At 41.6% G+C, this 17,953-nt stretch overlaps 1 protein-coding gene across 13 annotated transcripts in view; it reads right to left on the reverse strand.

The window, feature by feature from the left end:
- LOC131679280 (disintegrin and metalloproteinase domain-containing protein 33) overlaps positions 1–17,953 on the reverse strand; it is a 1,109,813-nt gene that overhangs the window by 590,470 nt on the left and 501,390 nt on the right. For 10 of the 13 annotated variants that reach the window (XM_058960035.1, XM_058960027.1, XM_058960067.1 and 7 more), the window contains exon 3: positions 13,726–13,794. In XM_058960035.1, coding sequence (XP_058816018.1) covers positions 13,726–13,794 — 69 coding nt within the window. The remainder of the gene's footprint in view (positions 1–13,725; positions 13,795–17,953) is intronic. The other 3 variants (XM_058960010.1, XM_058959995.1, XM_058960002.1) reach the window with 3 other exon arrangements.

Consider the following 17,953-nt stretch of genomic DNA (forward strand, 5'->3'; position numbering starts at 1 on the left):
TTTGTTTTCATTCAGGTGTTTTCACTACACACTTAAACCTGGGCTGTTTTCATTACGCGCCTGTCAAATAACTAGCGGTTATCATAACTCGCCATTTTGTCTTTTTTATTTTAAGGTGGTTTTTATTACACACCTAACCTAGGTATTCGTTAAACGCCTCTTCAAAAATTAAGCAGTTGTCACAACACGTCATTTTATTTTTTCTTCAGGTGGTTTTCATTACACACCTTAACCTAGGCGGTCTTCGTTACACGCCTCTCTAATTAGCGGTTATCACAACACGCCATTTTGTTTTGTTCGGATCACTCCATATCCACTTTCTTAATTTTCTCAAAGTCGCCATGTCGAGTGATTTCCTATTGCTGCTTATTTTGTTGACTTTCTAACTATTATAATAGTTACTCCTGGCAGGATCGCCAATGTAAAAGTCACGATTTGCGCAGGATATCTTACAGGATGCCATTTATTATTATTACTGAGGAAATCACTCGACACGTAGATGCCTCCTTTGTATATGACTTACCTCCACGAGAATATGATGCACAATGACGCTGAGAAAGGATTATCGTGGCGGATGTTGGCGCTTTGCAGTGGCAGCGGTGCCAGCACAACTAGGCATTATTGGCGGTGTAGGACACTGTTGAGTAAGAGACTGAGGGGTACGAAACTGGGGTAAATCTACACCTCACAAGTACCGAAACGATGGCCTCGGTTCCTAAAACTGGACAAATTTTGAACTTTGGTTGAAACGCGGTTGAGAATCATTATTTTGAAATTTAACATTTGCAATGAAATGGGGGTTGGGGACGTAAGAGTTAATTATAAGCTTGTAACACTGGCGGCTCCAAGAGCTCCCTTCTATTCAATCTTAAAGTGTATACACAACCCTTTCGTGTATAGGTATATGTTTCTGTGAATCATTCTGAAGTATGCAGGTATTTGTTTAGTAATATACTAGTTCATTGAATCAATATCATTGATGTATAAAGTCGATTCGAATGGTCATTGGTGGCTTCCTTGAGGAATATCTTAAATAACTTCATATGCAAGCAAATTCGGAGATGGCGTAGTTGAAGATTACTATCGTGCCCTTTCCCGCATCTTCACTGAAATGGCATCACGTCACGTTAGCATTGAAGCTGTGTTATGGGTAACCGATTGTGAACCGAAGACGCGGCTGGGTTGGACCGCGTACGGAAAAGCAAATATTTTTCCCATCTCTGAGTAGCAGGTCAATGACCTATCATTGCATGAACGAGTGGAGAAGTTTTTCTCGGCTGAAAGCCTGAGCAGGTAGACTACCAAATGTCATATTTTGTCGGGTCACATTTTGAGACGGAATTTCTGTGTAACTACGACTGTTTCGAGATTCCGGGCAACTACCCGATGACAGATAAGTGTCTACAATGCTGGGATCGTATGAAGGTGTTTTACCAAATACAGATTTGGCGAAAGTATCGACACGCGCGATGACTTCTCTGAAACGAGGTTTGAACGCCATCGTCCGAAACTCAGGTATTTGTTTAATATAATGTAGTTTATTGAATCAGTATCATTGATGTATAAAGCATATACGAATGGTCCTTGGTGGCTTCCTTAAGGAACATGTTAAATAATTCATGTGAGTGATTTACCAAATTCTTCTCCATTTTCAATGCATGCCACGAAACGCGTTTCCACGTTTTAAAATTCCATTTTCCGTGTACCAGATTCATTGTGCCTCTCGTTTCCCATCCAGCTGGAGCCACCTATGGCTTAAAACAGATAATACGATCTTGGAATAGTTTGACTTGCAAATTGAAAGAGCCAATTCGCAAAATGGTGCTTTTTATTCACCTTACGAACACTGCTCACCTGGTATTCTACAATAATCGTAATTTCCAACTTCGGTAATATATTACCGTATTTAGGGTGTGATTGATACAGCTCAAGATCAATATCAATTACCACCGGTAATGGGTAATCTTTGTGCATCGGCGATATAGCAATAAGTTTGTAAGAAATTTGAAAACTTTTCTCGGATCCCATTACTCAGCAGCATACACCTGAGCCTGGCACGGAGTGAAAAGTTCTAAAAACCGACCTGAAAGATGGGTTGAGAATATTTATAGCTGCAAGAAGCTTTACCTCTCACTGCCACTTTTGCCACTAAGCTGACTAGTACGGGCAGAGAGAAAGGATACAAACGACACGTTCGATGGTTATGTTTACCCCATTGAGAAGGGAAGAGCATGGGACATTGATTGACTGTAAGCTACTATACCTTCCCCCCGATCCGCTTTCCTAGCGACTGTGACCATCACTACGAGGAATATAAAATAGGTATAGGAACCGGTCAGGGAACCACTACTTTCTCGCTAGTCTGAAAGGACATGGGCAGTCGTTTTATTCGTTGTCGTTGTCGTCGTCGCAGTCGCCGTCGTCGTCTTCCTTCACCGTTTGGCCGGAAGTTGCTGCCATAGTGCGATAAAATGAGATGTGAATAGAAGGAATAACACACCTTCCTGGTCAAAGTCGGTGTCCATACATGTTTTGTGTGCGGAATGAAGGGTTCCGGGCTTTTAGAAGCCTTCAATAACGATGTGGTGAAGGGGTTTGTGTGTCGTTTCAGCACAGCCACGATGGTGAATCGGCAAGAATAAGGATGAAAAGCTCAAGTTGACGGATGTTATAGGAAAGGTAAAAATAATGTTTTGAGTGCCGTATCCAACGGGCGGAAAATGAAGCCTTTCGAACGTAATTTTAGGTTGCTGGTTATTACAGCAGCGAAAGCAAACTGGTTCTGAAATGAGCTGAAACTGGGGCTGGTTAATTTGATAATATGGGGAGTTTATTCGCACGAACTCATACACAGTCTATTCGTAAGTGGTTGCAAGTTTCTGTAGACGATTGGTTTTAGCTTTAATAGGTACTAACATACCATTTATAATCTACGATACCGCATTGAAATTAATCTTGTTCTTTTCGTCATAAAAATTTGTTTAAGTAGTCAAGACGAGCGATGAGAAGACACCGAGCCTAACGGAGGCCGCTACTTCAGTGATCCATCGTAAATACACAAATCATGCACAATTAATTACTGTCATAAAGTAGATAAATGCTCATTCGGCGAGGTTTCCATATTAAATTTTCTTACAATAATAGTCGGCAATACTGAACAGAATCTTCCTACGAGTATCATTGAAAAAAAACCGTCATCGTGGACATCTGCTGCTAGTTTCAGTCATGCTAGGATGACAAACGAGGATAGGTCTGTCATTGTTGGCCCATGTGCGTCGCCGGAGGATGCCTTTTCTTAATTTCCCATTAGATTTTATTGCCGTCACGGCCGCTACTGATCGCCCGGTCCTGCATCAAACTAGACACAGAGAGATGACCACGAATGACCGGCCGTTGCGTTGAAGGATTCTCCTAATGAAGGGAAATTAAAGTCATATTAAAACGGCACCCCGCGTTCCGTGTCATTAAACCGTTTAGTTATGCAGATTTGTGCGGTTCCGGTGACAAAGGAGGTTTGTGCCCAATGGGTGCAAAGGGATTTTTTACCCTCGTTTTATGTTTGGTATTGAAAAATGAATCTGTGGATATAATTCTGAAAATGTTGAAATTTTGAAAAAAAAAAACTGATCCTACTCCAACTTTGATTTTGGCAAGGGTAAAAATTCACGATTCTCTTTTGCACCCATTTGCCACAAACCTTTTTGTCACCGGAACCGCACAAATCTAGCCAGTATGCGAAACAAATATTTCAACACGCACTAAAAATACGCCAAATTAAGGATATCTATATAAGCAAAGCGTGTCACCCGACGGATGGCTAAACTTTCTTTCACCGTAATTAGCATTTGTAAATTAGTAGAAAGTTTCGATAATAAAATATTTTATGTAACAAGTCATTAATCTGAAAGCATTTCAAAGACCAATGACATCACAAATCTAATAAGTGTCGCAATTTGTAATAAACCTATCGCCATGTATTGACATTTCTAAATATAGAACATTGAACAGCTACCCGAAGTCTCGCTGTCTCGACTCTGGTGCTTTCGACTACCAAAAATGGACACGTGTGGGTAGGCAGACTACCGGTTCTTTTTTTATCCGAATACCTACACCGCAAGCTTATTGTATCACAGGGAGAGTTGAATATAAATTGATATCATCTTTTAGGCTTCACTGCCACGGGTTCGTTCATAAACATTTCCAAGAGGGTCAGGGTGAATTTATCACAGTGTAGAGTCTCGGAAGGGTATGGCAGTTAGCAACAATATTTTATCGATGGTCGAAGTTTGACCGATCCGCCATTCAAATGTAGCGCTAATACGGCCCATACATTGGTCATACGACGTGTTGTACAACCAGTGGTATAGACTGTTGAAATAATTTGTCGTACGACCGATTCGCCATACACGGTTGTAGCTGCAGTACGATAAGTCGTCCAACCAGTTTGACGTTTTTTTTCTTTCTCCTGTTGAAAAGTAATGCAATCACCATGAAAATCGACTTCTTAACCAAGGCTCGGCAGGCCAAGTCTCGTATACCACTCAACTCAGTTCACCGAGTTCGGTTAATGTCTGTGTGTGCATGTATTTGAGAGCGTATGTGTGCATGTATGACCAACAATCTAACATTGCGCTATAGGGTAACTAGGCCAAAAAGCTGGACAAAATTAGTATTATTTTGTATTTATAGTTCATGGAAAGCATAAATAATTGATCTTGAGCACTTTTCCATTAAAATCCATCTAACAGTGTGAACAGTTAAAACTCGAAAACTCGTTTTTTCACAAAAAATCGGCTGTGTCTTGAGCTTGAGCTTGCGCGACCACCCCTGGCTGCTACTCCGTTATCGATCAGGACTAGCTGAAGTTGCACAGGGAATCAGTAGATAATTATGCTTGGGCGTAGCGAAACATCTTTCAATGTGCAACTCCTGGTAATCCTAAAGTGTTTTTCTATCAATACCGGCGCCGGCCAGGCCCGAACGTAGATCGCGGAAGGAAAGGGAAGGAATGGTTTGTCCGATACTTGCTTTTGCTAGAGGCCGTATACACTACTGCGCACTCCACAAGTATCACGAGAGGAGGATATTTTTGTTAGTAACAGTATAGAAGTTGGATCACTTCTTCTTTACCGATGTCAGAGAGGTAACTCCAACCACCTGGACTAGATATCGATCCACCAAATTCATGGACCGGGAACCAATGGCTTTACTTCCCTTCCGAAGGAAGACGTGACCACAGATTTTTTCACCTCAGAAAAATCTCAACGACCTCGGCTGGAATTGAACCTAGGCTAACTGGAATGAGTGGCCGTCACGCTAACCACTCAACCACCGTCGCAATAAATTCGGCTGTGTCTGTACTAAAAGTCCTAGAGATCTAAATTTTCTTTTGCAAGTATCTCAAACATTGAACGAAATAATAGATTTTTTGCAGAATTTTTCGTAAGTCAGTTTTTTCTAAAAAAATTATCAAAGTACGCAAAAATGGAGTTTATTATAATGTTGATCTATAAAAGATTCTGAGAGGCAGGGATAACGTCTCAACTAGCATAAAAATAGATTATGTGGTTTCTGAAGTCGGTCATTACGATTCTGATAACAGAGTTTGAAAATTCAAAATGGCGCCTACAAAATGGCAACAATTTATTCACGAAATTGGCAAATTTTGTAACAGTCAGTATAAGACTCGATTCACGGGTTTTTTTTTGGATCAGTCGCACAGTCGCCATATTAGATCCGCCATTTTTTATTTTACATTTTCGACGTCAGAATCAGAATCAGCGACCCCCGAATACCCCCTTGTTTTAGGCCAATATAAAATAACATGAAATTTAGCCAACCACAGTCGCCATTTTGGATCCGCCATTTTGAATTTACGACGTCAGAATTAGAATCAGCGACTGGAGAGCACTTACCGCTTAATGTGTCTCAGAGTGATATCTACCTACCGCACGGTGTCACACGATGCATCCTGCGTGATAGCGAGCATGATGCCAGTCGGGCTGGTCATCTGGGAAGTGTTTCGAGCTGCCTGGCACTAGAGGAGCCCGCGAGCGTACCAGGTTGGCTTCGGTCGCCAGATAGCAGCGTGAGTGGGATAACTCAGCGAAAGGTAGGTGGACTCACCGGCTGATACCTAACATATCGAGCTAGGTGGGTAGACCCCATAGGGAAGATCACTTCCATCTGACACAATTCCTATCAGGCCATGGCTGCTTCCGACAGTACCTCCGCAGGTTTGGGCATGCGGAGGCCCCAGTCTGCCTTGACTGCCCAGGTGTTGACGAAACTGCGGAGCACGTACTGTTCGTATGTCCTCGTTTCAACGTCGAAAGAGGAGCAATGCTAGACGTCTGCGGCCGGGACACAACCCCTGATACCCTTATCCAGAACATGTGTCAAGCGGTGGAGAAGTGGAACGCAGTCTCGATTGCAACCACTCAGATTGCCTGCAGGGTGCAGAGAATCTGCCGCGCCGAGCAGCAGACGACAAGCATGACTAATTTGTGATTGGTTAGTTAGAGCAGAAAGGGCTAAGCGCGTAGAAGTGAGCGAATGGTCTGCTCATGCTGAGGCAAGTGTGGCGCAGCGGGTGGCAACCGCGAAAGTCACACCGAAGCAAGGCAGAATAGACGTATGTATGGACAGCTCATGTCGAGATGGGAGGGTCGTAGCGTAGAATGTTGGTACCTATCGCTATTGATGCCTCGTGGCGTGGCAGAGGAGTGTAGGGTGACCGTCAAAGTGCCATACACACTGTGTCACCTACTATAACACGATATAAGATTACGATTCCCAGTATTTCACTCGTTACCACAATGTGTGGCACAGTGAGGCACACTTCTGACAACTTAAAAACTGTCAACAAATGGTAGTTAAATAATCACAGCAACCATTGCTTTTGTTTTACTGAACACCATGGCACATTGCGGCACAAGCTAGCACGCTGTTTATATGTGAGCACAAGTCGATTCGTGCTAAACGACTCACCCCTTGGTCTCACAGGGTATGCTAGAGGTGAGCACACAAGTCAGACTCATACTGGATGTGTGCGTGCGTGAGCGATAGTCAGTGAGTACATTAAGTACTGCCATCCCCCCAGAAGTAATGCCGGGAGGTAGTTTCTGGGGGAAAGATGGCAGAGACCAATGGAGTTTAGTCGGTATTTCAACCAATACATGACTCCTATTATTTACTACAATTCTGCTGAACATACTATTGAGCTAAATCTAACGGTTATTTCCCAAAAATGTATAGTTCGTGGGAATCGTATACTGATTCACAACCATGCACAACTGGGCCCCATAGAAAACTGACTCAGACATCACTTCGTTAAAAGTTTAATAACTTCTTTTGACAAAGCCCGATTGACATGCAATCTTCGACAAAGTTATAGTCAATTAAATTATCTTTCTTATTTTTACTTACAGTGATAATATGACGCATACAGTGCCATCTAGCGTCAAAAATACGAGTTAGTGGGTTTTCTCTATGTAAATTGTCGAAAAATCCCATACAAACTTCAGGCACGTTGGTCCGGTAGCTAGACTTGATAAATGCACGAGAAGCAAGATGTGTTTGGGATTACAGTCTAAAAACACACGGTACGTTTGGAATCTGTTATTTGAGTCTAGCACATTAACTACAGCGGGTCATTGGGAGGCTGTTTTCAAAGTGGGGAGAATGGTTTATGGCACAGCAATTGGAAACCGTTGAAGATGATTCTGACCTTCCACTTTTAGTTACATTTTATGGCTTAGAATTTTCAATGTTTGGTTTGGGTTGGGATGGACATCGCATGGAATGCTTCACACTTGAAGTTGGGATGAGCTCCTTCGCAGAACTCGCAGGTTGGTTGATCATTTGCAGTAACAGAACACGTCTTGGCTGACACCACAAGCGTAGGATTCTTAGCTGGAACTGTTGACTTCGGCATGATTGCAGGCTTCGACGTTTCACACCGGATACAGCATCGCTTCTTCAAGAATTGGATTGTTTCATCGTAGGTTGGTATATGTTTATGCGGTAACGATGACTACCATTCGTTCCGGGTTTCCTGGTCGAGAACAGATGTTATCGAGTTTACCACAAAACGTTCCGAAATCCCTAGTAGCTCTTCCTTCAGTATATCCAGGCCGCCAACGTGCCGGGTTACTTCATCAATTAGCTCGCGTAATTTCTTCAGGTTCTCCCGGCTCATCCTTTTTAAATTCAGTAATGCTTGAATGTGAGTATCCATAATCAATCGCTTGTTTTCATATCTTTCTTCGAAGATCTCCCATGCATGGTTGTAGTTGTTCTCATTGAGCGTTCTAGCATCGATTATGCCAGCAGCAGCACCAACTGGAGATCTATCCAAGCGATAGAGCTTAATTGCATTTGAATAAAAGGAAAAAAAATCGATCGAGGTTCTCATGACATCTAAGAACATTGCCTTAAAGCGTGGTCAGTTCTCTGTTTTACCATCAAATCTCGACAAACATGTCAAATGGTCCTAAGTGCAAATGAGAGCCTCTCTTTGTTTACTTTCTCTTTCGATTGTTACGGCGTCAGCATAAAACTTTTTGAGTATTGTTTCATGATATATCGAAAAAGTCTGATTTAGACTAGCTTATTCTGATAAGAGTTAAGTAACAAACGTATAAACTGCTGAGTTATTAGCGAAAGAGAAAGTAAACAAAGAGAAACTGTCATTTGCACTTAGGACCATTTGACATGTTTGGCTAGAAATGTTGGGATGGGCGCCTTTAACGTTTGCTGCTGTATTGTCGCGCTTATAATAAAATCTCACATTGCGGGCGTCTGAAAGGCGCATCAAATATAGCCGCAGTTGCTCCGCAAGCAGATTTCAGTGGAGCTTTATTTTTCTGCCAGCTGTGTGCTTTTCGAAAGCTTCAAGGAAAAAGCTGCCTATAGATTTATATAGGCGGCTGTCACGCGCCTATCTCAATTGAGCTTTCATATAATCGCATATCGAGCGATTATCTTGCAAGGCACAATACGATAATACGCGGTGCGGAAACAGTTGAGCTTTCGGAGTTGGCACGGTTGGCAACTGTGAGCGGATTCATGGACTGAATCAATGCTTTGACCAAAACACTGGTCTCAGTATGATGCGTCGCAAATGATAGGTACGCCTGATCTTGCTCATCCAATTTTTCGGCAGGGCAAACCGACATTATTTGACGATGAAATGCCAAATATTCCTGAAAGTGGTTGTCAAGATTTTTGGATTAGTTCGCAACTGAGCCAAATCAGGTTGCACGGCACTAGCACCAGCCAACTCTTCTGCTGCTGCGTGTGTGCGTATACAATGAAATGACAAGGAACGAATAGCATCGAGAATGTTCTAGCGCGTACCTCGCTCGTAAGCGCGCGTATCTGTGTGAGCGCGGGAAGGGTTGCCAATAGGAAATCTGTATTTTTATCCTAAAAAATCTTTTCATCTGCATTTTCCTTTCGAAAAATCTGTGTCGAAATCTGCATCGAATCAATTGAGTTGTTTAACCTTTGGCTGGATTATCTATTGAAGATGCTAACTACTGTGGTTGAAATTTGTCAAACAAGAACCCGTTTACATGTTTTAAAAAAAATCTTTCTGATACTTTACTTTACTTTTAACCTTCCGGAATTCGCACTAGTGCACTGAGTGCGCGGCGCTCTGAAAATCTAGCGATATCGTCTTAGCGCACCAGCGGCTGCTCGTTCAGTGGGCCATTTGCAAAAATTTCCGAAGGGTTAATGTAGATTTTGTTGATATATAATGTTATATACATATATTAAGTCAACCAATGTAGCTGTAGATTTTTGGGAGAATTAACGAACTTTACAATTAACGTTTCTGAGAGCCGGGCGTTTGTTGGGTGCGAACCTGAGTGTATTATAAACCTTTGGATTGCTGAGTGAGCTACAACTCTCAAAAATGAAGTTAATTCAAACATAGAGGGCTAAGCTTAGAGAGACAGAGGGGAAGTTTCACTGAAACTGAAAAAATAGTAATTTCAGTAACATTTCTCAAAAATCTGTGCATACAGGCAAAAATCTGTATATCTGTCAATACAGATTCTTGGTCTGAAAGTGGCTTAAAAATCTGTGTAAATACAGATTATTCTGTATTTTTGGTAACCCTGGCCACGGGATGAATTGCATCGAGAATATTCTACACGCAACCGTAAAATAACCTACAGAATAAGTTCTTTTAACTTAAATTTAGGTACTTTTGAGCTGTGCGTCGCTTTCGCACTTATTAGTGTTGTCAAAAACAAAGCGAGAGATTCGACTCAGTCGAGGTCTTCCGTGCAGTAAGGTACTTTTAAGTTGTTTGGGGTATACTCAAAATTAGGTAAATTCAACTTAAATTTAAGTAAATTAAACTTGAGGTTGAGTTATTATTTTTGCCGTAGTTAAATGGAAACTACCTTCAACACGGTTTACCTAATTTTACCTTCCTGCACGATACCACGAGATTGAGTCAAAAGTATAGTTACTATATTCATAGTTAGGCGGAGACACTGAGCGGAGCCAATTGAACATGTCAAATGGTGGAGCCAATCGAGCATTACGTCACATAACATGTTCTGGATGTATATGGAAAAGGTATTGTGATTATGGTCATAATTATTTTACTCTTTTCTTGTGTTATCGAGTGTAGAGAAACGAAAAGAACAAGTTTTTTTTTGTAACACAAAGATATTCACACAAGTATGAAATCATATCATCAGATCTTCGAATTGGCATTCCATTCGTACATGTGAAGTTCTATCTCACGACGACAATGAAATCATTAAGCTAGAGCTTGAACATTGGCATGGGTTGCCAGTGTTTTCTTCCTGGAATAAGAGCTGCCAGGTTTCCGGCTTTTGTGTCCGCCTAACTCTATATATAGGAACTCTAGTCAAAAGTACTGAATTTTAGGTAGTTTTTCGGTGGCGTGTAGATTGCGCGTACCTCGCTCGTTTGCAGCGATGCCACATGTTTTTTTGAAATGTCTGCAGAAGAATAACTAAAATGTCTGTAAAAGTCTGTAGATGGTTGTGTAAATCCTAGTTACACTAAAATTTTACTTTAAAAATAGATTGAAAGTAGAATTCTATTGTGAAGAAATCACTCGTATTCGAAAATCGTTATTCTAGTGCAATTTTACTAAACACTATTACCCTTTTGAAAGTCTGTAGATCTCTGGTTACGTCTGTAGGAGACATCAAAAATCTGTAAAATATAGACATGTCTGTAAATCTGGCATCGCTGCTCGTTTGTCAATGGCTTTGTAATTTTGGCTGTGTTTAAAATTATTTGTATTTTATTTATATCATAAAAGTTATTTTGTATGTATGTATATAAAGTTTAGACTCTTCGTATGTAAGCATAATGACATTTCTTTTTATTTTTTTTATTTTAATCTCAATACTCCCCACGCATTACTTCCTAAATCGGCCATATTTGCTTACATTCCTCGTTTGGAAGCGTTGTTTTGGGTTCGATTTGAACTTTAGGCATCAGTCTTCGCATCAGCTCTGGTACGCATATACGATAAGGTACGCTTACAAGCGTGCAAGGCCTGCTGAGGAATAAGTAGTGCTCCCTTTCGACTACCACGCTGCCAGATACTGATGGGACAAATTAGCTAATCCACGACTTGCTTAAAATAACCTTTATATACAAAGCGGTGCTAACCCGATTTTCTCTTTAGGCAGTAAGGGACCATTCATAAATTACGTAACGCAAAAATTGCCCAAAATTGACTCCCCCCTCCCCCATGTAACAAATTGTCACAAATTTCTTCATCCCCCCCTCCCCTGTTACGTAACAAATTCCTAGAAATTTTTTTTTTCTTTGGTGAAAACATATTACGTAACGATCTAGCTAACTCCCCCTCCCCTCTATGTCACAACATGTCACAAATTGTTGTACCCCCTCCCCCCCCTAAAAGCGTTACGTAATTTATGAATGGTCCCTAATAACGAATAAGCAAAAAATGAAATTTTCAAACAAAAAAATGTGGCAGTGACAATGAGTGCGAAAATATTTGCCAAATATTGATAGCAACGATACATCATTATTAAACTACAGTATTTGACAAGCTTTCTTTTCGATTGAAGAAAACTTTACAAACAAAGCGGTTTCGACCTTCTGGGCGTTTTTCTTTGGCCATGATCAGTCGCCTACCCATGATAATCCATACGGGGATAACCAGATTGGGCTCAATCAGATAGACACAAACGAAAGTTTCAGCACAGGATTATCATTTACTGGGACGGGGGGACATGGTTTGTTCATCAATTTGTATACGAAAATCCGTGAACCCTCGTAATGCCACATAAGAGAGTGTTTTCTTGGGTTCACAGCATGTTTTGATGTGGTTTAGGTACGAATAACTATTGAATGGATTTGTACCGAACCGTAGTTAGCAGCTAGTTAGGAACAATAGCAGGATGTAAATTGCGACACGTGAGCTTCGGTAGTGGTTCTAAAAATAGGATATTGTGATTTGCATATTTGAAATCACATATTCGACGTGTTTGAATTTTGTAAATAATTAGATCCCGGTTTGAGTAGTTCTACAAAAATTCTGGTTGTAATTCATCAGATTATTAGCGAAAATAATAAAAAAATACTATTTTGGGAAAATATAAAGGTACTATTTTGCAATGCAACGTTGAACAAGAAAACACAAAAGCAAAATCCTGGAGCTACATTTCAATGATGTGCTCGTATTTTAACAGTTTGTTTGTCCCATCCTAAGGTTACAGTTCAACTGACATTTGACCACCTCCCTCTTTCGAACTAAAAATACTTCGGTGGCAGCGAACAAGATGCATACTAACTAATCCATAAAAATTTTCCACTCAGTTTTCATTCCATCTGACATACCCAATATCTTCATTGGCTAAATCCCAGATCACAAACGAACGCCACCCGAATAGAAATTACGTTTCTTTAGATTTTCTTTTCCGTTCAACCTAATACCGCACCCACGCTAGAATCGCCTCTGCTGGGGGCAAGTTCGTCAAAATGGAAAGCGAAAAAGAAGGAAGTATAATAAAACTCTGCCCATTGTCCCATTTTCATCATCATAATCAGAGGGGCTAATGTGGTGTCTTCTTCCGTCGTCAGCATCGAAGAAAAGAAGCAAAAAAATCCCAACCCGCCAAGGAGTGTGCAGTGCGCGGCTAGTTCAAGCATTCGCAACACGTTTCAGTGCATCATTATTAAAATGCCTCCAAAAATTTTATTAGCAATACTCAACGTCCTCCGGAGCAGCCGTCATCATTATTTGTGTGGGTGTAAAACTTGGCCGGTTGACCGAAACGGAGACGGTATCCGCCAAGCGCCACACAGTTAATGAAGATTTTTATAGACCAGCAGCCGATGTTGGTTACACCTTCCCCCCCCTCTACGAAACAAGTCAACCATTGCCACTGACTTGCGGCGTGAAGCGTACTCTAGATTAGTTATATTTGCTTTTCTTCGTTCGGGGCATTCGCCTCGGCCTGTCTGCGAGAGGTTTGTGTAATCAGAGCAAAACTTTGGGCCTTATCCTGGGTTTTATGTTTAACAACCTAGAGCAACGGTTTGTTTTGTGGCGAGTGGAATCGACGGGTGGGGCGGCACTGGTGACAGCGGCGAAGTTCATTACTTCGTCAACTCGGTGGTGGTGCGTTGTACTGTTGTTGAATTTGGTGGGCATATTTATGATAAAGTTTTAGCAAACAAGGGCGAACTTACCAACAATGGCGAACTTACCGACAGGACTTTCCTCGTTCCAAAACGAGTCATCTAGAGTGTAATCAGCTTCTGGAATAGAACGGGAGAGAGAGAAAAAGAAAGAAAAGTTAGCCAATGGTTGTGTGGCAGATCGACGAAGGAGCAAAGTCATTTAACATTAGCCATTCGGTTTTGGTCCGTTGGTCGTCAACAGATTTTTTTTATGGAGGCCTATTTCGGATCCATTTTGCTGCTGGTTTTACGACTGCCCCGAGGGCAAGAATCGAAACAATTTTCATTTGCATGTTTTCGCGTAATCGGGGTTAGCGCCAGTCGATGCCGGTTCTGCGGTTTCAATTCTGCTGGTTAGAAATTCCTCATTAGAATCTATTAACTTTAGCTGTTTTTTTTCTGGTTGGCATGCCCGGGGTTTCCATTTGCCCCACGAATCGGATAATGTGGCAAACATAGAACCGTTAACTTTATCGGTCGCCATGAAATGTACAAATTTATTGTTTCTGCGTGAGCTGTCGAGATTAACTGATAGTGACTGGCTACAAATATTGGTTACTTGCTAGGACTTGACCGCTTGACACAATGGGTTCGATTCGTGCAAAAGTAGCTATTTCCTTACACAGTCGAAAGAGAGAAATAAAATCCCAGGACCAACGACGTCAGTGCGAAAATTACATCGTAGTAACGCTCAGATCCATGACAACCTCGAAAGGCAGTGACATAAAACGCATCTAAACCTCACGGAGGCCACTAAAACTTACCTTCCAAGCTGCGAAAAACACTCCCTCCCGCCGAGTAAACCAATTTCCCAGCTTTCCGATGCAGACGCAGCAAACGCCCTTTGTTGGTTCCACCCGAAACTATTAAATTTTCCGTGTAACACGCCGTTTGATCTTTGTCAGCCCGACGAAGCAAACGGAAACCAACACGCCGTGATACGTCTGGAAAGTTCCGGTAGCGGTGTGTCAACTGGTATAGGTACCATCGCGTCGGCCGCCTGATCCCCCCCCCCCCCGTTGGTTGCCGGGATACACTACCGCAGCTAGGTACCTATTAGCTTGAATAATTGAAAAAGTCTCACATCCGCAGAGCCTGCCACGATGGGTTACGGACGGTAGTAGTCGGTAGCACTGATGACTGCCAGTGTTGTTTTGCTCGTCCGGTTTCCCGTTGCGGTGTTATCGGTTTTGTATCGTTCAAAACACATACACATGTTTTCTATTCGTTGGGTATAGCAACCCGAGTTGGCGAGGCTAACTTTTTACCATATTTGTAGGCATATTTTGCTGTAATTACATATGTTAGACTTTTTCGCATGATCTTTAATTCCAACATTTAATAGAATAACAATACATGCTAACAGCTGTAATATGACTAGTTATACTACGTTCACACTACGAGTTAAAACGTTTTTTAACGCTATCTTGATGACATTTTTCTTGTTGCTAATTGTTGCTCCATGTAATCACAACACATCGGGTCGCAACCATTCAAATTACTATGTGGATTAATCAATCGAAAGACTCATCACATGGAGAATTCACATGAATGATTCAAAATAATTGATGAAATTCAGGTGGGAACGTTTATGATAATAAAGATTCGTAAATGTAGCGATACGCATATTTGGAATTGCTTTGATTTTCTCTAATTAACTCAGAATTACGCACTGTCTTACCTCTAGCTATGTACAACGAGAATACTGGGAAACCATTTTTAATATGTTGACTACTACCGTCTTTAGTACAGTTTAGATCTTCCGTGAAAATGTTGAATTTATTTCCACACTTTTTACGGTGGAAACGTTGAAACCGCGAACAACTGCTTCATGATGAATGCTCAGTCTACAGTTTCGCCAGAACACCATTTTGTACTCGAAGGTGAACAGCGATGACATTTATATTCACCACTCTCTGTCCATCCCGTTCATTGGCGCGTTTACACTGTAAACAATGAAACATTGAGTATTTTGAATAACGAGTTTGTTGGGAAAGTATTCCCTAAAATCGTCGGAAAGGTCGAATAGTAATGTAGGTCTTCTTTGTGCTTTCGTTAACTTGTGCACCCCATTTTGAGTTGGAGTGCATGATGAGTTGGAGGTTTATGACTTCTTTGGCTAGTGCAATGGATTCACCACAGAATCAAACATTTTCTTGCGGCAACACAGTACCTTCCTTGCAGAATATTATAGCTTTTGTCTTTTTGGGGTTGAAAAAAAAAGTTGATTTTCTATTGCTCAATTTTCGATTGCGTTGAGATCGGCGTTGATCAGCTGAACAAGTCTACAAGTAACTTCATTTTTATGCTCAGAGACGTATATTTGGAGATCGTCTGCACAGAGGTGACAGTTGACGACACTTGGCAGGCTGTTTATGTACAGCGAGAAAAGCAGTGCGCTTAGATACGTGCCTTGCGGTGTTCCGTCTGTTAACATCCTAGCAGTCGAGGTGGTATTACCGAGATCCACTCGTTGGCTCCGTTGGTTTAGGAACGATGAGCTAACATGCGGAGTTTGAGAAACCGAATTCCCTCTTAAGCTTCGTTTTCAGTAAGCCGTGTATGACGCAATTGAAAGCTAAGAAAAAGTCGACGAGAACAAAAATTGTGCACCTACCATTATCAATGTTATTAGGAATGTCATGGGTAACTTTGACTAACGCTGAAGTTGTGCTGTGTGCTTTCCGGTAACCAGATTGATGATTGACTAAAAGAGTATGATTGGTTGTTTCGAGGTGATGAGTTATTTGGGACAGGGCAATCTTCTCAAACATCTTGGACACTGCGGGCAGGACGCTGATGGGTCTAAAGCTTTGGGTATAGGTGTTATTTAAAGTTGTTTCCAGAGGTAAGGAAAAGATTGAGCTTCGATGATAGCGTTGAACAAGTGCGTAAGTAGCGGCAGGACAAACGAATACAGCATTTTTATGAACGAGATTGGGATGTCATCGGTTCCAGTGGCGTTGGTATCAATTTGGTAGATTTTCTTGCAGATTTCCTCGACGTTTGTGTTCCTAAAGCGGAATCCTCCTTCAGTTTCATTCAATGTTGATTCGTTGGAACGTGTTTTCAGGGATAATGAAGATTGGTGTTGACGTGCAAGATGACCCTCAGCAAAGAAATGGTTTAGTTGTTCGGTGTCTAACTCCTCGATGACATGGTTTATTTTAGTGTTGTGTATTCCCTCTCTCTTCAAATTGTTCCACAGTTGTTTTGCCGGTAGGTCACTGCTGAACAGCGAATCGGCGTAGCGCTTTTTCGCAGTATTGATCAAGGTGTTGGTTCTACTTTTCTTGGAAAAATAGTTCCGCTATTGTGCAGCACCTCTGACGCGGTTCGGATTACGGGCATAGAGTGAATGGGCAAGGTCTCGTATCGCAATCGCATTCTGGATTTCATTCGTTATCCACGAAATGCGTTTGTCTCATACATATATCGTTCTTTCGGGAGCCTGTTGATCTTGCAGTGAGTGCAGTTCGTGTGCAGGAGTTGTGTTGTGTTGTCTAATGTTCTCGTCTAGGTAGATGTCCTCGATGTCCTTAGCTTGCAGCTGTAGGGGATCGATTCTACGGAGATTTATTATTTTTATACGTCGGGGTTGTGCTACGGGTGTACATGAGTCGACGATTAGGTATCGAATTGGTATCATGATCCGATATCGAATTGGCACTCAAAGTTTTAGCTTTTTTGATAAACTGTGGGTTACCAGGTTACCAGAAGATCGATCGTAGTAGAACTAAGTTCGGTTATCGTAATAGCTGATGTTGGCCGTACAGTGAGATTGGATGATATATGTATTCGTTGTAACGCAAGCAGATTTGCTGGGGGTTGGTTCGCAGCGACGTCGATGTTGTAATCACCAACTAGGAAGATCCGGTCGAAATGATATTCCAGTAGATCTAGTAAGAGCTTTTCGTAGTGCTAAGCGAAAAGGTTGTTGTAGCTGGCTAGGCTACACATAACTACGATACAGGTATCTTGTTCTCCGATTTTCGTTCGACTGGCTAAAAACTTTACACGTTGGTTGATGGTGATTGCAGGATCGAAACAAGATTTCAGAATAGTTGGTTCTTTAATACTCGTACTTACGTAGATTCCTACACCTCCACAGGCCTTAGTACCTCTACTTCGTTTAGATGATAGCGAATGTTTAATGAAGTTGTAGGCAGGGATGCGAACAAGTCCAATTGGGGAGCTCTGATTGAGTTTGGTTTCAGTGACTCCAACAAAATGGTAT

Source organism: Topomyia yanbarensis, chromosome 1 (genome assembly GCF_030247195.1).
Source record: "Topomyia yanbarensis strain Yona2022 chromosome 1, ASM3024719v1, whole genome shotgun sequence".
Classification (NCBI taxonomy): Eukaryota; Metazoa; Arthropoda; class Insecta; order Diptera; family Culicidae; genus Topomyia; species Topomyia yanbarensis.